The sequence below is a fragment of the Pristiophorus japonicus genome, chromosome 1, assembly GCF_044704955.1.
Source record: "Pristiophorus japonicus isolate sPriJap1 chromosome 1, sPriJap1.hap1, whole genome shotgun sequence".
NCBI classification, from domain to species: domain Eukaryota; kingdom Metazoa; phylum Chordata; class Chondrichthyes; family Pristiophoridae; genus Pristiophorus; species Pristiophorus japonicus.
In genome coordinates, this window is record NC_091977.1 from 69,603,134 (window position 1) to 69,626,595 (window position 23,462).

At 44.2% G+C, this 23,462-nt stretch overlaps 1 protein-coding gene across 9 annotated transcripts in view; it reads left to right on the forward strand.

Moving 5' to 3' along the window:
• dennd4c (DENN/MADD domain containing 4C) overlaps positions 1-23,462 on the forward strand; it is a 234,982-nt gene that overhangs the window by 155,707 nt on the left and 55,813 nt on the right. For all 9 annotated transcript variants that reach the window (XM_070880881.1, XM_070880910.1, XM_070880927.1 and 6 more), the window contains 5 exons: positions 1,019-1,237; positions 8,030-8,175; positions 8,887-8,925; positions 21,091-21,221; positions 22,659-22,788. In XM_070880881.1, coding sequence (XP_070736982.1) covers positions 1,019-1,237; positions 8,030-8,175; positions 8,887-8,925; positions 21,091-21,221; positions 22,659-22,788 — 665 coding nt within the window. The remainder of the gene's footprint in view (positions 1-1,018; positions 1,238-8,029; positions 8,176-8,886; positions 8,926-21,090; positions 21,222-22,658; positions 22,789-23,462) is intronic.

Below are 23,462 nucleotides of genomic sequence, written 5' to 3' on the forward strand. Positions count from 1 at the left end.
TTGTATAATACTTTGGTTAGGCCATAGTTGGAGTACTGCGTGCAGTTCTGGTCGCCGTATTATAGGAAGGACGTGATTGCACTAGAGAGGGGGCAGAGGAGATTTACTTGGATGCTGCCTGGAATGGAGAATCTTAGTTATGAGGACAGATTGGATAGGCTGGGTTTGTTCACATTGGAACAGAGGAGGTTGAGAGGAGACTTCAAGGTGTGCAAAATATTGAGGGGCCTGGACATAGTGGATAGTAAGAGTCTATTTCCATTGGCGGAGGGGTTTATTATGAGGGGGCATAATTTTAAGTTGGTTGGTGGAAGGTTTTGAGCGGGCGGGGGGCTTCTTTACGCAGAGGGTTGTGAGGATCTGGAACTCGCCGCCTGGAAGAGTGGTGGATGCAGAAACCCTCACCACTTTTAAGAGATGGTTGGATGGGTACTTAAAGTGCAGTAACCTGCAGGGTTATGGACCTAGAGCTGGTAATTGGGATTAGACTGGATGACCTTTTGTTGGATGGTGCAGACATAATGGTAAGTACTGCAGGGAATAGAATACAGTCAGGGTGATCTCATGGACTAGTTTCGATCGCCTGGATGTGTCGGAGAGGAATTTTACCAGATTTTTTCTCCCTAAATTGGCCTGGCTTTTTATCTGTTTTTTGCCTCTCCCAGGAGATCACAGGGCTCCAGTTGGGGTGGAGTGTAGAGGTTTTCAGCATAAGGGATGTCGTCGTTGTGTGAGGCGGACTAGTTGGGCTGGGTGCTCTTTGCCTTTCCCTCATTGTTCATAGGTTTATATGTAACCTTTAGGGCTGCTGACCAAGGATCATGCGGCTCTTTGTCGGCCGACGTGAACACGATGGGCTGAAATGGCCTCCTTCTGCGCTGTAAGTTTCTATGTTTCATATTCTAGTTGACTGAGTTTCAAAGTGAAGTCAGGTGCGTACTGTTGTGACTGTAAAGACATTCTACTGCTCAAGCTACTACACACATTTGAGTGTTGTTGATTCTATCATATGGTTTAGTTCACAGGAGAGCACAGGAAGGGTCTGCTGTAGAGATGACACCTATAGAGGCTGATTTTACTTGGCATAAAAAGATGATTTCACTGGAAATGGAAATCCAGGAGGCCTTTCTACGTTTCATGGCATCAATATTGAAGGGATATAGAACATACCTCAAACCAATAACTCAGGCTCCTTCTGAAAAAGCTACTTCTGCAAATTCACTCTATGATCTGCAAGGTAATATATCTTTGTTTAAATCGTGCACATCTAATCTTTTGAATTTCAGCATCTCAAAGAGCAATTTCTTTAGTTTAAATTTTCATGCTATGAGTTAAAAGATGAACTGCTGAGGCCAGCTAAAGTACAGCTTCGGCCTGTTTTTCTCGCAGTAAATTTTTAAAAATGTTTTACGCTTGAGCTAAAAATATGGCATGTAAATCTGAGTGTACCAATTAAAATTCTGTTCAAGGCTTGCACCAGTTGGTTTGATGGATTTGAATGTCTGAGGAATGTCCTTACTTTACTGGCTCTGTTTTTGTTTATCTTGAGCATGACATTTCTCGTCTATTTTGGGATGTGAAAAGGGGCCACCGTTTCTATTTTAATGAAGGAAAATATAAACATGCACATGTGTGATGCACGGAATATTAAATGCACATTGTATGGGTCCCTGGTTCTGATCACTGTATATTGACTTTTGCTAGAAATTACACATCCTTATGCTGGGTGAATATTGAATGAGGTTAATCCAGGATGCCCCCACAATCGAATAGTCTGCTAACACTTGCTGTCTTGGCTTACAAGAATTATCACTTGAGTGAGGTACTAAGTGAGGTACTAGATTGTTAATAAAACTGCAGCCTTGTCTGAGTCAGCTGCTTCAGGAGAGGAGAAATAAAATATTGGAAGGGTAACATAGGGCCCAAGTTTCCATCAGAGTTGCTCCTATTTATTTGGAGCAACTAGTTTTTTTTTGGAATATCTTCAAAATCACAATTCTCCACATTTGGTTTGCTCCAGTTTCAGTGAGTTAGTTCAGTTTCTTTTTAGCTCAGTTTTTTTTTCCCCAAACGGGGGCGTTACCAGCCACTTATGCCTGTTTTGGCCATTTAAGCAAGTTTAGACAGCGAAAAGTTACTCCAAACTAACTTAGGCCATCGTATGTGTCCGCTCTGAAAAATCTTGCGGACACTTTAGAAATCAGGCGCAGGTAGCCAGAGGAGAGGAAGGGAAGTTAGAGGATTTTTCAAATCACTAAACACCTTCACAACAACATTAAAGAAGCATAAGTATATTTAAAGCACTAAACAAAGCAGTACATTTAAAGCACTAAACAAAGCAGTACATTTAAAGCAGCAAGACTTACAAATCACTAAACAAAGCACAAAAATAAAAAATAGAAGGAACCCTGCACCTAAAGCACCAAGACCAAAGTAATAAGCAATCAATCAATAACACATAAGAAATAAAAGTCCTACCTTTGTGAAGGGAAGGCGGAGGGGGTGTGTGGGAGGTGGGGGGTGTGGTGTGAGAGAGAGGAAGAAGTGGGGGGGGAGGAGGAAGAAGTGGGGGAGTGGGGAGGGGGAGGAGGAAGTGGGAGGGGGAGGAGGAAGAAGTGAGGGGGAGGGAGGGGGAGGAGGAAGAAGTGGGGGGGGAGGGTAGTGGAGGAGGAAGAAGGTGGTGGGGGGGAAGGGGAGGAGGAAGAAGTGGGGGGGGGAAGGGGAGGAGGAAGAAGTGGGGTGGGGAAGGGAGGGGGAGGAGGAAGAAGTGGGGGGGGGGAAGGGAGGGGGAGGAGGAAGAAGTGGGGGGGGGAAGGGAGGGGGAGGAGGAAGGAGGTGGGGGAGGAAGGAGGAAGAAGGTGGGGGGGGAGGGAGGGGAAGGAGGAAGAAGGTGGGGGGGAGAGGAGGAAGAAGGTGGGGGGGGAGGAGGAGGAAGAAGGTGGGGGGGGAGGAGGAGGAAGTGGGGGGGGGGGAGGAGGAAGAAGTGGGGGGGGAGGAGGAGGAAGAAGTGGGGGGGGAGGAGGAGGAAGGAGTTGGGGGGGGGAGGAGGAAGAAGTGGGGGGGGAGGGAGGCGGAGGGAGTTGGGGGGGGGAGGAGGAAGAAGTGGGGGGGGAGGGAGGCGGAGGAGGAAGAAGTGGGGGGAGAAGGAGGAAGAAGTGGGGGGGGGGGAGGAAGCGGAAGGAAGAAGTGGGAGGAGGAGGATGAAGGGAGGGGGAGGATGAAGTCGGGGAGGGGGAGGAGGAGGGGGAGGGGAAAGGAGGAGGAGGTGAAGGGGGGCGGGTGTGGAGGAGGAGGAGAAAGAAGAGAGGGAGAGGAGGCGGAGGGAGTGTGGGGGGAAACATTACACAGACGAGCCTGCCCTGTGAGCCTGAACTTCCAATAGTGCAAAACTCTTGCAAGAATCCAACTCCACTTACTCACTCCACACAAGTATTAATTATCCAAAAAAAAAGTCCTGCCCAACTATACCTAGGTGCTGAACTCACTATCAGGCTGAACTCCCACTGAGGCTAAATTTCACAGTCCACTGTTCCCTTGCAGGTCGCGGCGGGGAGCGCATTCGGCCAGGGCTCGGGACGGTGTGCTTTGGGCCCCTCCCACACAGCCTGCAGCACACGCACAGAATCTGGGGGCGAGGAGCTACTGCACATGCGCGCGCACTCTAGCGCACATGTGCAGCGGTCCCAGCACTGTTTTCAGCGACGGGACCTGGCTCCGCCCCCCACGTGTTCTGCTGCGCTGCGCCAAGGGCCTGGATCGATCGGACTGTGTGGAGAATATGAAGGTAAATAATAGGCGCCGTTTCTGTTCTTAAAAAGTCAGCGGATCTCATGGAGGTGCGTCGTTCTAAGGATCGGTGGAAACTTGGCCCCATAGTAACTCCAACAGAAGGATAAGTTGATCGTAGAAATCTTTCAGTCGAAACGTTTACACCATTGATGCATTTCTTGGCGAAGCAAAGAGATGGATGAGATGTCCACATACATCTAACTGCACCAGTTAAACTGATCACTAGGAATGACTTTGGAGCAGCCCAGGTGTCCTGTCTGGAGATTGTATTTTTTTTCTTCCCTGTGGGAATGCACCTAGTCCCACTCAGTGGTTAATTGTGGTGGATAGCCATGATCTGATGAGTGGATATTTACAGGAAGGCACTCTGTAATGATGCATTGCAATACTTCTGTGTGTGGTTTTACCATTCTCATTCTCTACTTCAGTTTGTCACTCAGTTGCTTTCCCATTTGCTTTCAGATTCTTTTACATTTCAGTATATGCTGGATTTGAGTAACACTATATCTTAAATCATTTAGAGTTAATGGGGTTAACGTAAAAGGGAATCTGTTGGCTACATTTTGGAAGATCATAATTTCACTCTTATGTTGGGGTCTGAAGTAACTCTTGACAAGTGTTTGAGTTTCCTATTGAACAATCATGGGTTTTGAGGGCAATGTTCAAGAAGTGATCATTCTGAACTGAGCTGATCAAGAACAGTGCTTAAAATTTCAGAGACTGAATTTTTGTCTTTTGGGTAGCTGTTGGGTGATGAAGTCATATCTGTGGCCTTTTGGCACCTTGCATTAGGCTGTTCAAGTCTCAATTTAAAAATATTTTCAGTTATTTTGAGAGTACTGGTACAGGTGGTCAATCTGCAAACTTTAATTCAGTCTGCAGTGCAGCAACAGAAGAATGTCATTGTTTTTTGTGTTTCAATGCAAATTGTCTCTCCTAGCACCATTCAACCCCACTTTGAAGATCAATCACTCCTTTTTTTATCTTTGCAGTTGAAGCTGATCTTGTCACTTTTAATCAGAGCCCAACAGTTTGATTCCTTTTAACTTGAGTCACTTTTTGATTTCTGTTTCCACGAGACAATGCACATCATTTCTCCTTTCCGTTTGCAACACAACACATTGCCTTTGTACCTCAAGCATGACTCTGAGCTAGCATATTATTAATGCACCAACATTTTCAAACTTCATTTGGTGTACTCATTGGAAGTTGAGTTTTCATGAAGTGCATACAAGGGTGGGTCTCAGCACTGTGAATTGCTCCACCTTAAATGTAATAAAGGGAGGTATCTGCAATTGCTGTTTTTCCTTGGTGCTTTGTTATTCAATGCTGCAAAAGTGCCAATTGGAGGCAATCAGAGCAGACATTAGGCAGAATTTCTCTTCCCACTCTTCCATCTCAACTTTAATTTCTGCTGGAGTGACTTTATGAATGGGAACAGTGAGGAAATTCTGACTCGTGATTGAATACCGGTACAAATTGGAGAACTTGTTTATGTTCATTCAGTATAAAGTACAGGCAACTCTCGATTATCCATACATGGATCCAACGGAAAACCGTTGTAATGGGATTTGAAATTCTGTTGCTAACAAGTGAAAAGACAGCCCCAAATAATTTGGAAAAATCTCCTTCCAAACAGTGCTCATTTGTATTTGTTCATTCTCTCTCACACATTCTCACATTCTCTCTCTCTCACGCATGCACACACACACACACACACACACACACACACACACACACTCTCTCTCTCTCTCTCTCTCTCTCTCTCTTCTCTCTCTCTCTCTCTCTCTCTCTCTCTCTCTCTCTCTTTCTCTCTCTCTCTTTCTCTCACTGTAATAATCACCCTCCTCTGCCCTTGCTTTGCTTGTGTGTGCGCTGCTGCAGCCACTGTGTCTCGCGGCCGCCGCTAACGGGGACAGTGCCGGCACTGGGTTCCAGGCACAGAACCTGTACTCTGGGGAGGTACCAGCGGATTGGAAAGCAACTAATGTAACGCCTTTTTTTTTTAAAAAGGGGGGCAGATAAAAGGCAGGTAACTATAGGCCGGTTAGTTTAACATCTGTAGTGGGGAAAATGCTTGAAGCTATCATTAAGGAAGAAATAGCGGGACATCTAGATTGGAATAGTGCAATCAAGCAGACGCAACATGGATTCATGAAGGGGAAATTATGTTTCACTAATTTACTGGAATTCTTTGAGGATATAACGAGCATGGTGGATAGAGGTGTACCGATGGATGTGGTGTATTTAGATTTCCAAAATGCATTCGATAAGGTGCCACACAAAAGGTTACTGCAGAAGATAAAGGTACGCGGAGTCAGAGGAAATGTATTAGCATGGATAGAGAATTGGCTGGCTAACAGAAAGCAGAGAGTCGGGATAAATGGGTCCTTTTCGGGTTGGAAATCGGTGGTTAGTGGTGTGCCACAGGGATCGGTGCTGAGACCACAACTGTTTACAATATACATAGATGATCTGGAAGAGGGGACAGAGTGTAGTGTAACAAAATTTGCAGATGACACCAAGATTAGTGGGAAAGCGGGTTGTGTAGAGGACACAGGCTGCAAAGAGATTTAGATAGGTTAAGCGAATGGGCGAAGGTTTGGCAGATGGAATACAATGTCGGAAAATGTGAGGTTATCCACCTTGGGGGGAAAAAAAACAGTAAAAGGGAATATTATTTGAATGGGGAGAAATTACAACATGCTGCGGTGCAGAGGGACCTGGGGGTCCTTGTGCATGAATCCCAAAAAGTACCTGCTGCACCTGCAAACTAACTCAGGAAGGCGAATGGAATGTTGGCCTTCATTGCGAGAGGGATGGAGTACAAAAGCAGGGAGGTTCTGCTGCAACTGTATAGGGTATTGGTGAGGCCGCACCTGGAGTACTGCATGCAGTTTTGGTCACCTTACTTAAGGAAGGATATACTAGCTTTGGAGGGGGTACAGAGACGATTCACTAGGCTGATTCCAGAGATGAGGGGGTTACCTTATGATGATAGATTGAGTAGACTGGGTCTTTACTCGTTGGAGTTCAGAAGGATGAGGGGTGATCTTATAGAAACATTTAAAATCATGAAAGGGATAGACAAGATAGAGGTAGAGAGGTTGTTTCCACTGGTCGGGGAGACTAGAACTAGGGGGCACAGCCTCAAAATACGGGGGAGCCAATTTAAAACCGAGTTGAAAAGGAATTTCTTCTCCCCGAGGGTTGTGAATCTCTGGAATTCTCTGCCCAAGGAAACAGTTGAGGCTAGCTCATTGAATGTATTCAAATCACAGATATAGATTTTTAACCGATAAGGGAATTAAGGGTTATGGGGAGCGGGCGGGTAAGTGGAGCTGAGTCCACAGCCAGTTCAGCCATGATCTTGTTGAATGGCGGAGCAGGCTCGAGGGGCTAGATGGCCTACCCCTGTTCCTAATTCTTATGTTCTTATGTACATGCATGTTGGTAATGTCCATCTTTTGTTAATGTTTGTAGTTGATTGTATTGATTCATTAAAGTTTTAACTTGAAAATGTAGACTCACCCTAACGGAAAAATCGTTTACCTGGAATAGCCCAATCCCCGAGGGACCCGGATAATCGAGAGTTGCCTGTACTTACTCCATCTAAGTTGTGCAAAAAATCTGTTGCTAATCATTTCCCTTTTGTGACCTTTGGGTTCTGGTTTTGCACTGAGTTATTTGTAAGGTACCCAAGTGACACTAACTATACTTGGGTATCTCCAGGTTAGCACCTAAGTTGGTCTAAAGCAACAATTTCTGGTTTGGTCTAAGGTACTGCTCAAAGAAGCACCCATTATTTGCACTGTCTAAGCAACTCTGTGCTTGAGGTCACCTGAAATTATTGGACACTAAAGGAGAGAAGAATACCAAGGATATCACCAATGTCTGTTGCAAGACAACATGGTTTTACAAGTTCTGATGAAAGGTCATCGACCTGAAACATTAACTCTCCACAGATGCTGTCTGATTTGCTGAGTAGTTGCAGCATTTTGTTTTTATTTCAGATTTACATTACTCTCCATTCTCTCCTCTCCTCTTGAGACTTATTGAATGGAGGATTTTGTACAACATGTCCATTCTTGCTTTGGTTCTGACAACCAGCTTAAAATGGAATGACATGACTTGAGAGGAACAAGTAAATGTCAAGCGGTGTCCTTTTTTGGCAATTGACTGTGGCAGTTCTGATGACTACCGTTGCTTTCATATCTAATTTGTGTTTTACCTTTGGTAGGATTCTTGAAGTCTCGTGATCGGGCACATCAAAAATTCTACATTCAGTTGACTAAAACACAGATGTTTATTCGCTTCATTGAAGAGTGTTCTTTTGTGAGTGACAAGGATACTAGTCTAGCATTTTTTGATGACTGTATCGATAAGGTAAGAGTTTGCAGGTTTTCAAATACAGTACCTGCTTTTCACGAATATTTTTTAAAAACCTGATGTATATTCATACTTAATCAGCAGTAATTGAACAATCCAATTCTATATACAAATTTGATTCGGCATATTCTTACCAATCTTTTTTTTAGCAAGTAACTGTTTGCAAGATCCCACAGTAATGTGGTTGACTCTTAACTGCCTTCTGAAATGGCCCAGCAAGCTACTCAGTTGGACCAAACTGCTAAAACAAAGTCAGCACTGAGAGTACCTTCACCTCACAAACTGCAGCGGTTCAAGAAGGCGGCTCACCACCACCTTCTCCAAGGCAATTAGGGATGGGTAATAAATGCTGGCCTTGACAGCGACGACTGCATCCCAGGAACAAATAATTAAAGGCTAAATGTTAGAAAGTACAAATTTTATAGCAGCTGAACTGAGTTTGCAGCTCATTACAGCTTAATTTCTAATTTCAGTAAGTTTTTTTAACTTTGCATTTTAATACTGGTGTTCTGCGAAAGTCTTTTTTTTTAAATTTGGGTCTTGGAGGTCACTGAGTATATGTGTATCTGAATGCCTGGTGCAGAGTGCAATTGAATTAAAGTTTCCAGAAGTACACAGTTTACAATTATTTTCTAGTGTGCTAAAATATTCCGGTAGAATTTAGTACTTTCAGTTCTGTTTAAAATTTCCACTCTTGGTTTTCCCCAGCTTTTTCTTCCTGATAAAGGCACAGAGAAAGGAACCAAGGTTAGTATGATTTCTTGCGTAGTTTCTTGATTTAAGCAATTCACTTCGTGGTGCAGATAGCTATTTTGAATTGGTCTGAACATCTAGGTGTTAGTATGAGAATAGTGAAAGAATTATTAGTAACCAATATTGAGCACCAACTCTAGGTGAATAGTTAGATTGGTTAACAACAATAACAATTTATATTTATATAACGCTTTTAACGTAGTATTATGTGATTTTTAAAAAACTGATACCAAGCCGCATAAGTAGAAATTAGCGCAGATGACCAAAAGCTTGGTCAAAGAGGTACGTTTTAGGAAAGAAAGGTAGAGAAGCTGAGAGTTTTAGGCAAAGAGTTCCAGAGCTTGGGGTCTCGGCAATAGAAGGCATAGCCTCAAATGGTTGAGCGATTTATAATCGGATGTTCAAGAGGACAGAATTAGAGGAGACCAGACATCTGGCGGGGTGCGGGGGAGTGGAGGAGATTAGAGGTAGGGAGGGGTGAGGCCATGGAAGGATTTGAAAATAAGGATGAGAATTTTGAAATCGAGGTGTTGCTTAACTGGAAGCCAATGTCGGTCAGCGAGCACAGGGGTGATGGATGAGCGGGACTTGGTGCGAGTTAGGACATGGGCAGCCGAGTTTTGTATCACCTCTAGTTTACGTAGGGTAGAATGTGGGAGGCCAGCCAGGAAGTGCGTTGGAATAGTCAAGTCTAGAGGTAACAAAGGCATATATGGATGAGGGCTTCAGCAGCGGGTGAGCTGAGGCAAGGGCAGAGACTGGTGATACGGAGATGGAAATAGGCATTCTTAGTTATGCTGAGGATATGTGGTCGAAAGCTCATTTCAGCAAGCGAGAGGCTCATGGGATCATAATGCAATCATGATGTGAGGTGGAAGAAAGAAGCGATTCAATTTCACAAAGATGATGTACAAGATTGGCTAGAATAGCCTGGCGAATGATACTTAAAAGGTTGACGGTGGATAGGCAATGGCAAACATTTAAAGATCACATGGATGAACTTCACTTGTACATCCCTGGAGTAAAAAACAAAACGGGGAAGGTGGCTCAACCGTGGCTAACAAAGGAAATTAGGGATAGTGTTAAATCCAAGGAAGAGGCATATAAATTGGCCAGAAAAAGCAGCAAACCTGAGGACTGGGAGAAATTTAGAATTCAGCAGAGGACAAAGGGTTTAATTAGGAGGGGGAAAATATGGTATGAGAGGAAGCTTGCTGGGAACATAAAAACTGACTGTAAAAGCTTCTATAGATATATGAAGAGAAAAAGATTAGTGAAGACAAACGTAGGTCCCTTGCAGTCAGAATCAGGTGAATTTATAATGGGGAACAAAGAAATGGCAGACCAATTGAACAAATACTTTGGTTCTGTCTTCACGAAGGAAGACACAAATAACCTTCCGGAAATACTAGGGGACCGAGGGTCTAGCGAGAAGGAGGAACTGGAGGAAATCCTTTAGTCAGGAAATTGTGTTGGGGAAATTAATGGGATTGAAGGCCGATAAATCCCCAGGGCCTGATAGTCTGCATCCCAGAGTACTTAAGGAAGTGTCCCTAGAAATAGTGGATGCATTGGTGATCATTTTCCAACAGTCTATCGACTCTGGATCAGTTCCTATGGACTGGAGGGTAGCTAATGTAACACCACTTTTTAAAAAAGGAGGGAGAGAAAACTGAGAATTATAGACCAGTTAACCTGACATCGGTGGTGAGGAAAATGTTGGAATCAATTATTAAAGATGAAATAGCAGTGACAGGATTGGTCCAAGTCAGCATGGATTTATGAAAGGGAAATCATGCTTGACAAATCTTCTAGAATTTTTTGAGGATATAACTAGTAGAGTGGACAAGGGAGAACCAGTGGATGTGGTGTATTTGGACTTTCAAAAGGCTTTTGACAAGGTCCCACGCAAGAGATTGGTGTGCAAAATTAAAGCACATGGTATTGGGGGTAATGTACTGACGTGGATCGAGAACTGGTTGGCAGACAGGAAGCAGAGAGTCGGGACAAACGGGTCCTTTTCAGAATGGCAGGCAGTGACCAGTGGGGTGCCGCAGGGTTCAGTGCTGGGACCCCAGCTATTTACAATATACATCAATGATTTAGCCGAAGTAATTGAATGTAATATCTCCAAGTTTGCAGGTGACACTAATCTGGGTGGCGGTGTGAACTGTGAGGAGGATGCTAAGAGGCTGCAGTGTGACTTGGGCAGGTTACGTGAGTGGGAAAGTGCATGGCAGATGCAATATAATGTGGATAAATGTGAGGTTATCCACTTTGGTGGCAAAAACAGGAAGGCAGAATATTATCTGAATGGCGACAGATTAGGAAAAGGGGAGGTGCAATGTGACCTGGATGTCATGGTCCATCAGTCATTGAAAGTTGGCATGCAGGTACAGCAGGCGGTGAAGAAGGCAAATGGCATGTTGGCCTTCTTAGCTAGGGGATTTGAGTATAGGAGCAGGGAGGTCTTACTGCAGTTGTACAGGGCCTTGGTGAGGCCTCACCTGGAATATTGTGTTCAGTTTTGGTCTCCTAATCTGAGGAACGACGTTCTTGCTATTGAGCGAGTGCAGCGAAGGTTCACCAGACTGATTCCCAGGATGGCAGGACTGACATATGAGGAGAGACTGGATCGACTGGGCCTGTATTCACTGGAGTTTAGAAGAATGAAAGGGGATCTCACAGAAACATAAAATTCTGATGGGATTGGACAGGTTAGATGCAGGAAGAATGTTCCCGATGTTGGGGACGTCCAGAACCAGGGGTCACAGTCTAAGGATAAGGGGTAAGCCATATAGACCCGAGATGAGGAGAAACTTCTTCACTCAGAATTGTGAACTTGTGGAATTCTCTACCACAGAAAGTTGTTGAGGCCAGTTCGATAGATATATTCAAATGGGAGTTAGATGTGGTCCTTACGGCTAAAGGGATCAAGGGCTATGGAGAGAAAGCAGGAATGGGGTACTGAAGTTGCATGATCAGCCATGATATTGAATAGTGATGCAGGTTCGAAAGGCCGAATGGCCTACTCCTGTACCTATTTTCTGTGTTTCTATATGCTGCTGCAAGAGGGCGACTGAATTTGACGTCACTTAAATCCAGGTCGCTGATTGCAGTGCGGGCAGGTACAGCAGGAGTGGTGAGGTCAGGGCGGAGGAGCGGCAAGAGTTCGTAAAGGGACATGATTGGGGCCCAGGAGATGCGTGAGTTCGGGGCCCAGAAGAGGCCAGCCCACACTGCGATGTGTGCGCATGTTAGGTCCATGCGGCAGAGCTGGTCTCCAGTCGTCTTGGTTAATCCATACCATTGAGGTTCACAGCGACCACATCTGCAGCTCGAGGAACTTCGACTCCCTGTTGATGATATGGAGTCCGAGCTGCAGACACTGCGTCACATCAGGGAGGAGAGAGTTACCTGGACGCTGTGTTTCAGGAAGTAGTCACACCCCTTAGATTAATTCATTCAAATTCGATCCGTGGTCAGGGACAGGAGGGTGTGACTACAAGTGAGGAAGGTATGGAGACCCAAGCGATAGTGATGGATAAGCCTCAGCCCTTGCTCTTGTCCAACAGGTTCGAGGCTCTTACTCCGTGTGCAGGGAGGATGAGCAAACTGACCACAGCACTGGTACAGGGGGCCATTCAAGTGGGGCAAGTAAAAAAGAAACGTTGTCGTGATAGGGGACAGTATAGTTAGGGGGATAGATAAGGTTATCTGCAGCCGCGAGCGTGAGTCCCGAAGGCTGTGTTGCCTGCCTTGTGCCAGGGTTAAGGACATCGCCTCTGGGCTGGAGAGGAACTTGGAGTGGGAGGGGAAAGATCCAGTTGTCTTGGTCTATGTAGGTACCAACGACATAGGTAGGACAAAGAAAGAAGTTCTGCTGAGGGATTGAGAGCAGCTAAGGGCCAAATTAAAAGCAGAAGTACAAAGGTAAGAATCTCTGGATTACTACCTGAGCCACGAGCAAATTTGCATAGGGTCAATAAGATCAGAGTTAAACAAGTGGCTCAAAGACTGGTGTGGGAGAAATGGGTTTTGGTTTGTGGGACACTGGGGTAAGAGGGAGCTGTTCCGTTGTGACGGACTCCACTTAGATCGTGCTGGAATTAGTGTCCTGGAGAATCAAATAACTAGGGCTGTAGAGAGAGATTTAAACTAAATAGTGGGGGGGAGGGTTCAGCTGAGCGAAAATTTAAGTCGTCAAAGAATAAGGAGAAGGCAATAGAGCAGGGAGCACTGAAAACCAGAGCATGACAGGAAGGGGCAGAATGTATAAACAAAGGTGAATCAAAGTGGGGTCAAAGCAGGAAAAAAAGGTTAAAAAAAATCAAATTTAAAAGCTCTATCTGAATGCATGCAGCATTCGTAAAATAGATGAGTTGACGGCACAAATAGATACAAATGAGTATGTTCTGATAGCCATTACAGAGTCGTGGTAGCAAGGCGACCAAGGCTGGGAACTAAATATTCTGGGGTATTTGACAATTTGGAAGGACAGACAAAGGAAAAGGAGGTGGGGTAGCTCTGTTAGTAAAGGATGAAATCAATACCTTAGTGAGAAACGATATTGGCTCAGAAGATCAAGGTGTTGAATCAGTTTGGGTGAAAATAAGGAATAATGAGAGAGTCACTGGTGGGCGTAGTCTACAGGCCCCCTAACAATAGCTACACTGTTGGACGGAGTATAAATCAAGAAATAATGGAGACTTGTAAAAAAAAAAGGAACGGCAATAATCGTGGGCGATTTTAACCTTCACATTGATTGGACAAAGCAAATTGGCCAGGGTAGCCTTGAGGAAGAGTTCAGAGTGTATCCGGGATCATTTCCTTGAACAGTACGTTGCGGAACATAGAAACAGAAACATTGTACATTAATTATTTAGACGAGGGGATTAAATGTAGTATCTCCAAATTTGCGGATGGCACTAAGTTGGGTGGCAGTGTGAGCTGCGAGGAGGATGATATGAGGCTGCAAAGTGACTTGGATAGGTTAGGTGAGTGGGCAAATGCATGGCAGATGAAGTATAATGTGGATAAATGTGAGGTTATCCACTTTGGTGGTAAAAACAGAGAGACAGACTATTATCTGAATGGTGACAGATTAGGAAAAGGGGAGGTGCAACGAGACCTGGGTGTCATGGTACATCAGTCATTGAAGGTTGGCATGCAGGTACAGCAGGCGGTTAAGAAAGCAAATGGCATGTTGGCCTTCATAGCGAGGGGATTTGAGTAGAGGGGCAGGGAGGTGTTGCTACAGTTGTACAGGGCCTTGGTGAGGCCACACCTGGAGTATTGTGTACAGTTTTGGTCTCCTAACTTGAGGAAGGACATTCTTGCTATTGAGGGAGTGCAGCGAAGATTCACCAGACTGATTCTTGGGATGGCGGGACTGACATATCAAGAAAGACTGGATCAACTGGGCTTTTATTCACTGGAGTTCAGAAGAATGAGAAGGGATCTCATCGAAACGTTTAAAATTCTGACGGGTTTAGACAGGTTAGATGCAGGAAGAAAGTTCCCAATGTTGGGGAAGTCCAGAACCAGGGGTCACAGTCTAAGGATAAGGAGTAAGCCATTTAGGACCGAGATGAGGAGAACCTTCTTCACCCAGAGAGTGGTGAATCTGTGGAATTCTCTACCACAGAAAGTTGTTGAGGCCAATTCACTAAATATATTCAAAAAGGAGTTAGATGTAGTCCTTACTACTCGGGGGATCAAGGGGTATGGCGAGAAAGCAGGAATGGGTTACTGAAGTCGCATGTTCAGCCATGATCTTATTGAATGGCGGTGCAGGCTTGAAGGGCCGAATGGCCTACTCCTGCACCTATTTTCTATGTTTCTATGTAAATATAGAAAATAGGTACAGGAGTAAGCCATTCGGCCCTTCGAGCCTGTACCACCATTCAATAAGATCATGGCTGATCATGCAACTTCAATACCCCATTCCTGCTTTCTCTCCATACCCCTTGATCCCTTGGGCCGTAAGGGCCATATCTAACTCCCTTTTGAATATATCCAAACAAACTGGCCTCAACAAGATTCTGTGGTAGAGAATTCCACAGGTTCACAATTCTCCTCACCTCGGTCCTAAATGGCTTGCCCCTTATTCTTAGACTGTGACCTCTGGTTCTGGGCTTCCCCAACATCGAGAACATTCTTCCTGCATCTAACCTGTCCAATCCCGTCAGAATTTTATATGTTTCTATGAGATCTCCCCTCATTCTTCTAAATTCCAGTGAATATAAGCCTAGTCGATCCAGTCTTTCTTCATATGTCAGTCCTGCCATCCTGGGAATCAGTCTGGTGAACCTTCGCTGCACTCCCTCAATAGCAAGAATGTCCTTTCTCAGATTAGGAGACCAAAACTGTACACTATATTCAAGGTGTGGCCTCACCAAGGCCCTATACAACTGTAGCAACACCTCCCTGCCCCTGTACTCAAATCCCCTCGCTATGAAGGCCAACATGCCATTTGCTTTTTTAACCGCCTGCTGTACCTGCATGCCAACCTTCAATGACTAATGTACCATGACACCCAGGTCTCGTTGCACCTCCCTTTTTCCTAATCTGTCACCATTCAGATACGACCGACCGACCGACCGACCGAGATAACCATCCGTGGCTAACTAAGGAAATATGGGACGGTATCATATGAGATGGTATCAAGTTGAAAATAAGGGCATACAAATGTGGTCAAGACTAGTGGGAGGCCAAAGGATTGGGAACATTTTAAAAGCCAGCAAAGAAGAACTAAAAAAAAATGAAGCAATCGTAAGAGTTTCTACAGGTACATAAAAAGGACAAAAGTGGCTAAAGTAAATGTTGGTCCCCCAGAGGATGAGACTGGGCAATTAATAATGGAGAACAGGGAAATGGCAGCGATGTTGTACAAATATTTTGTATTGGTCATCACGGTAGAAGACACTAAAAAATCCCAATAGTGGATAATCAAGGGACTATAGGGAGGAGGAACAATCATTATCACTAATGAAGTAGTATTTGGTAAAATAATGGGACTAAAGGCAGACAAGTCACATGGACCTGATGGCTTACATCCTAGAGTCTTAAGTGCAGAGATAGTGGATGCATTGGTTGTAATCTACCAAAATTCCCTGGATTTTGGGGTGGTTCCAACGGATTGGAAAACTGCAAATGTAACGGCCCTATTTAAAAAAGGAGACAAGACAAAAAGCAGGAAACTATAGACCAGTTAGCCTAAGATCTGTCGTTCGGAAATTGCTGGAGTCCATTATTAAGGAAGCAGTAGCGGGACATTTGGAAAAGCATAATTCAATCAAGCAGAGTCAGCATGGTTTTCTGAAAGGGAAATCATATTTGACAAATTTGCTGAAGTACTTTGAGGATTTAACGAGCTGGGTGGATAAGGGGGAACCAGTGGATGTGGCGTATTTGGATTTCCAGAAGGCATTTGATAAGGTGCCACACAAGAGATTAATGTGCAAAGTTAAAGCACATGGGATTGGGAGTAGTGTGCTGACATGGATTGAGAACTGGTTGTCAGACAGGAAGCAAAGAGTAGGAGTAAATGGGGACTTTTCAGAATGGCAGGCAGTGACTAGTGGGGTACCGCAAGGTTCTGTGCTGGGGCCCCAGCTGTTTACACTGTACATTAATGATTTAGACGAGGGGATTAAATGCAGTATCTCCAAATTTGCGGATGACACTAAGTTGGGTGGCAGTGTGAGCTGCGAGGAGGATGCTGTGAGGCTGCAGAGCGACTTGGATAGGTTAGGTGAGTGGGCAAATGCATGGCAGATGAAGTATAATGTGGATAAATGTGAGGTTATCCACTTTGGTGGTAAAAACAGAGAGACAGACTATTATCTGAATGGTGACAGATTAGGAAAAGGGGAGGTGCAAAGAGACCTGGGTGTCATGGTACATCAGTCATTGAAGGTTGGCATGCAGGCGCAGCAGGCGGTTAAGAAAGCAAATGGCATGTTGGCCTTCATAGCGAGGGGATTTGAGTACAGGGGCAGGGAGGTGTTGCTACAGTTGTACAGGGCCTTGGTGAGGCCACACCTGGAGTATTGTGTACAGTTTTGGTCTCCGAACCTAAGGAAGGACATTCTTGCTATTGAGGGAGTGCAGCGAAGGTTCACCAGACTGATTCCCGGGATGGCGGGACTGACCTATCAAGAAAGACTGGATCAACTGGGCTTGTATTCACTGGAGTTCAGAAGAATGAGGGGGACCTCATAGAAACATTTAAAATTCTGATGGGTTCAGACAGGTTAGATGCAGGAAGAATGCTCCCAATGTTGGGGAAGTCCAGAACCAGGAGACACAGTCTAAGGATAAGGGATAAGCCATTTAGGACCGAGATGAGGAGGAACTTCTTCACCCAGAGAGTGGTGAACCTGTGGAATTCTCTACCACAGAAAGTTGTTGAGGCCAATTCACTAAATATATTCAAAAAGGAGTTAGATGAAGTCCTTTCTACTAGGGGGATCAAGGGGTATGTTGAGAAAGCAGGAATGGGGTACTGAAGTTGCATGTTCAGCCATGAACTCATTGAATGGCGGTGCAGGCTAGAAGGGCCGAATGGCCTACTCCTGCATCTATTTTCTATGTTTCTTTCTAAAAGCTCACTGGGTTGGAGGTAATATATTAGCATGGATAGAGGATTGTTTTCTGTTCGTTAGCCAGAGAGTTGGGATAAATGGGTCATTTTCCAGTTGTCAAACAGTGACTAGTGGGATGCCGCAGGTATCGGTGCTAGGTCCTCAACTATTTACAATCTATATTAATGACTTCGATGAAGGGACTGAGTGTAATGTAGCCAAGTTTGCTGATGATACAAAATGGGTGGGAAAGCAAATTGTGAGGAGGACACAAATAATGTGCAAAGGGATATAGACAGGCTAAGTGGGGGGGGGGGGGATTTGGCAGATGGACTATAATGTGGAAAATGTGAGGTTATCCACTTTGGCCGAAATAATAGAAAAGCAAATTATAATTTAAATGGAGAAAAATTGCAAAGTGCTGCAGTACAGAGGAGGGCGGTGGGGGGGTCCTTGTGCATAAAACACAAAATGTTTGTAAGCAGGTACAGAAAGTAATCAGGAAGGCAAATGGAATGTTGTTTATTGCAAGGGGGCTGGAGTATAAAAGCAGAGAAGTTCTGCTACAACAGTACAGGGTATTGGTGAGGCCACACCTCGAGTACTGTGTGCAGTTTTGGTCAACGTCTTTAAGAAAGGATATACTTGCATTGGAGGCTGTTCAGGGAAGGTTCACTAGGTTGATTCCAGAGATGAGGGGGTTGACTTATGAAGATGGGTTGGGTTTATACTCATTGGAGTTCAGAAGAATGAGAGGTGATCTTATTGAAACATATAAGATAATGAGAGGGCTGGACAAGATGGATGCAGAGAGGATATTTCCACTGAATCTAAAACTAGGGAGCACAGTCTCAGTATAAGAGGCTGCCCATTTAAAATTGAGGAGGAGGTGTTTCCTCTGAGGGTTGTAAATCTGTGGAATTCTCTGCCCCAGAGAACTGTGGAGGCTGGGTCATTGAATATATTTAAGGCAGAGATAGATGTATTTTTGAGTGATAAGGGAAGAAAGGGTTATGGTGAGCAGGCAGGGAAGTGGAACTGAGTCCATGATCAGATCAGCCATGATCTTATTAAATGGCAGAGCAGGCTCATGGGATCAAATGGCCTACTCCTCCTATTTGTTGTGTATGCCACTGGACCAAGACCTAGCTCTGTCAAGCCTGTGCGGTGGCTGGTGTGCAACGGCCACCACATGTTAAAGAAAATCCAAGCACAGGCATCTTCCACCCTTTAAGATGTAGTTCGGGACCTGGAATGTTAGGTCCTTCATTGAAACACCTGTGAATTCATCCCTTTTTGACGTGGGATGGCGAGTCATCATCATTTCAAGGGACTACCTATGATGATGATGATCAGAGGACATACAAACTGGTGAAATGGGCAGACACAGGTGAAATTTAATGCCGAGAAGTGTGAAGTGATACATTTTGGTAGGAAGAATGAGGAGAGGCAATTTTAAAGGGGGTGCAGGAACAGAGAGACCTGGAGGTGTATGTACACAAATCTTTTAAGGTGGCAGGACAAGTTGAGAAGGCTTTTTGCAAAAAAAAAGCATATTGGAATTCCTGGCTTTATAAATAGAGGCAGAAGAGTCCAAAAGAAAGGGAGTTTATGCTAAAGCTTCATGAAACACTGATTAGGCCTCAGCTGGAGTTAGTTAAATTCTGGGCACCACGTTCTTGGAAGGATGTCAAGGGCTTTGAGATGGTACCGAAGAGATTTACTTGAATAGTAGCATAGTCAACATTTTAATTCAGTGAGTTGTGATCGGTAATGCATTGCCTGAAAGGGTGGTGGAAGCAGATTCAATAGTAACATTCAAAAGAGAATTTGATAATACTTGAGAAAAAGTTTACAGGACTATTGGGAAGGAACAGGGGAGTGGGATTGCTCTACCAAAGAGCTGGCATAGACATGATGGGCCAAATGGCTACTTTCTGTGCTGCATCAATCTTTGATTCTGTGCAAGTTCAAAACATTTGTTGGTATAATCAGTGACCATATAACACATGAGGTTAAGCAGAGTTCCAGCAAATCAGCAACAACAAACTTGCTTTTGCATCGTGGCTTTAACATAGAAAATAGATTCTAACATTTGGTCAAAGGGATGGCTTTTAAGAAAGGTCTTAAAGAAGACAAGGAGGCGAAGAGGCGGAAGTCTAAAGGGAGGGAATTCTAAGTGTGGCTGAAGGGTGCGATGCTGAGGGGGCCCTGAGTCGGAGAAATGGAAGCTCAGGAAGGGGTATAAGACTGGAGGGGGTTACACAGTTGGGGAGGAACAAGGCGATCAAGGGATTTAAATATGACTGTCAATTTTACATTTGAGGTGTTGGAGGATTGGGAGCCAATCGATGTTTCCTCTACGATGCGCGGTAGACAGTAAGGGAAAGGTCACACCCAGGCCACTCTCCGGCTTCCCCAATATAAATATCGCGCGTATGCAGAAATTTAAAGGGACCGCGCACTTAAAAATAAATAAATAACTGTGCGGAACCAAGCACGGCTTACAGGGAACATTGGGGCCAATATAAGGGAGCGAGGACAGCGATGAGTGGGACTTCGTGCGGATAGGATACAGGCTGCAGAAATTTCCATGCGCTGAAGTTTACAGAATGGGAGGCTGGCCTGTGGAGCATTGGAATAGTTGAGTCTCAAGTTAACATATTTCATTAGCAGATGGGCTGAGATGGGTAGGCGTGTAGGTGGGCAATGTTACACAGTTGAAAGTTGGCCGTTTTTGTGCTGGAGACGATATTGGGTCAGAACCTCCCCTCTGGCTTAAATGGGGCACTAAACTGCAAACTGTCTTGTTCAGCCTGAAACAATGACCAAGGAGGAGGATTGAGTCGGTGGCCAAGGTACAGAGTTTATCATGGGGCCAAAGACGGTAGCTTTGGTCTTACTAATGCTGGAGGCAAGAGCGTAAGAATTCGGAGCAGCCGTTAGGCCATTCGGCCTCTTGAGCCTGCTCTGCCATTCAATAAGATCATGGTTGATCGTCAATCTCAGCACCACTTTCCAACCTGATCTCCATAATCCCTTGATTCCCTTAGAGTCCAAAGACCTATCTATCTCAGCCTTGAATAGACTCAACGACACTGCATCCCACAGCCCTTTGGGGTAGAGAATTCCAAAGATTCACAACCCTAAGTGAAGAAATTCTTTCTCACCTTGGTCTTAAATGACCAACCCTTATCCTGAGACTATGTCCTCAAGTTCTCGACTCTCCAACGATGGGAGACAACCTCTCAGCATCTACCCTGTCAATCCTCCTCTTGTCTGTTTCAATGATAATAGGAATAGGAAGTTTGTGATCTTTCAGAAGCTAGGTAGTTTTTTTTCAAATGGAAAATGGTAAGAATAGTGAGATTGGAAGAGGAAAGTGGGTGGTAAGGAAACTAAAAAAGGTGGTTGGGGATTGTATAGTATGTGATCGAGGCTTCTGGTAGAGCGAGATGTCCAAGGATTTGGGTGGGGGAGTCTATATATGAAGGGGGAGAGTGAGGGAAGACAGCAGGGCAATAAAGTCAGAGGGAAAGATTTTTAATTTTCTGCATTTTTGCACATCAAGCTTGATGTTGACTACACTGAAGATACAAAGCTAATTGAGCTGGATGAGTCACAGAGAAGTGAGCACACTGTGTTTATAATGCCTCTGGAACCTCCACCATCAGATGAACAAGATCCACCAGGAAAATTTAGGTATTGTACCATGGTCCTAGTCAAAATCAATTTTGTATGCCTGCTGATGATTAATCTGCCGTAGAACTTTGTGTGTTTTGTCCTTGGTTACTTCCTACTTCTGTTCACCACCATACTATACAACACATTTTTCCACAAGCAAAATCCTGCCCAAAAATATTGCAGTGAAATATGCCCAATGTTATCACCCATATCCTTAAAATAAACAGTCAATAATTTACAAAAATCAAAAAACTTCTCCATCCCATCTTCAATCGAACCTCTCTGTTCCCCTTCCCCAAATGCAAAATCAATAGTCTCCATCCTGTGTAAAGCCATTCCTGCAAGTAGATAATGATATACCATCTGAGCTCCAATAACTGCTCAACCAACTCATGCTGAACATCATGAAGTGCAATATGAAAAGCATTTCGCAGTGGACCAAAAACTTGTATTTGTTAATGCTTCTTTCCCTTCCTTCCGCATTGTGAGAAATTGCTGCAGGAAAAGCTAATAATTATGGATCACTGAATGAAAATAACTCCGATGGCAGAGATCACTGGAGACAAAGCATTCGGCACAATTAAGTGAAGAACAATAATACATTAAAGAATGACAGAGAAAGCGATTTGAGAGCAGGGAGAGAATAACAGGCATGGAATAAGTGAGATGGCGAGAGTAACGGCTACACCGAGTAATTGAGAGTCTGAGGGGGAACCCCAGGCCCTTTGAGATGCTGTGTAGCTCTATTTGTTACACTCAGCCTTTCTCCCGTGCACTTACTGTGTCTGTCAGCAGCTTCATAAAACCAGCTACATCTTGCATAGGTTTAAGACACCCGGATATTAAGATTTTTTCCTTTTCTCCAGGCTGCTGGTTTATTTAATTTTATTTGGAATTTTGTGAATGAAGGTGTTACAATGATTGTACGTTCTGTATGACATGGTTTCTGTGATTTCTCGAGGGGTAACGCATGGAACATCTTCGGGATTTAAAAAACGGGGTGAAGTACTGGTTTAAATTGGTGATTGATTGTATTGATCTTGTTTATAACAGGTGGTTCTTGTTTGTTAAATGTTGATTGCTAAAGGCTGATGCACTGCAGCCTTAAGCTAATTGGGGGACATATAATGGCCCCAAGTTTCCACACGCGGCAAAACAGGCGCCCCTCCGAGCTGGGCGCCCGTTTTTCGCGCCGAAAACGGCGCCTGAAAAAAAACGCGCTATTCTCGAGCGCTTTGCAGCTCGATGTCTGCTTGGCGCGGCGCCCAGGGGGCGGAGCCTCCCACTCGCGCCGATTTTGTAAGTAGGAGGGGGCGGGTACCATTTAAATGAGTTTTTTTCTTAATTATATTGTAACCCTTATATATTTTATCTTGTGGTTTGTTTGAACTATTATAAACAAATTAGAATATGCAAAAACTTTTCCGTGAACTTCCATTTTAATTTTTGTTTCAGCTATAAAACTTTCCCAGTGCTTAAGCCAGAGTTATTTGACAGACCACAAGAATTGAAAATACCCATCAAGCTTTTAATTGGAGCTACTATCCCCAGCAGTCCAGCCCTCATGGCAAAAAGAACTAAACAGGTGAAGGAAGTTTTATTTTCATGTTTAAACAATAGTACTTGGTTTGTATGGATACGAGTTAACATCTTAGCATTTCATCTGTCTTCTACAGTAAATGTGTTTAGTCAGCATAGATTTCAAAAGGGAAAGACTTGCTTGACCAACCTCATTGAATTTTTTCAAGAGGTAACAGAGTGTAGACAGTGGTAATGCAGTAGATGTAATTTATCTAGATTTCCAAAGGCCTTCGATAAGGTACCTCATAATAGACTGATGAACAAGATCAGAAAATGCGGAGTCAGGGGACAAGTAGCAGAATGAATAGCTAGCTGGCTTCAAGACACAAAGCAGAGAGTAGGGGTAAAGGTAGCTATTCACAGTAGCATAAGGTATGCAGTGGTGTTCCACAAGGATCAGTGGTGGGACCACTGTTGTTCACAATTTATATTAACAATTTAGACTTTGGAATCAAAAACACAATTTCTAAATTTGCAGATGATACCAAATTGGAGCGACAGTCAATACTGAGGAGGATTTGCAACAAATTACAGGACAACATTAATAAACTTGCAGAATGGGCATATAGGGCCCAAATTTGGCCAGGAGTTGCTCTTTTTTTTTTTGGAGCAACTTGATTTTTCTGGAGTATCTTAACAATCCCCATTTTACGCATTCAATTTGTGCCAGTGTAAGTG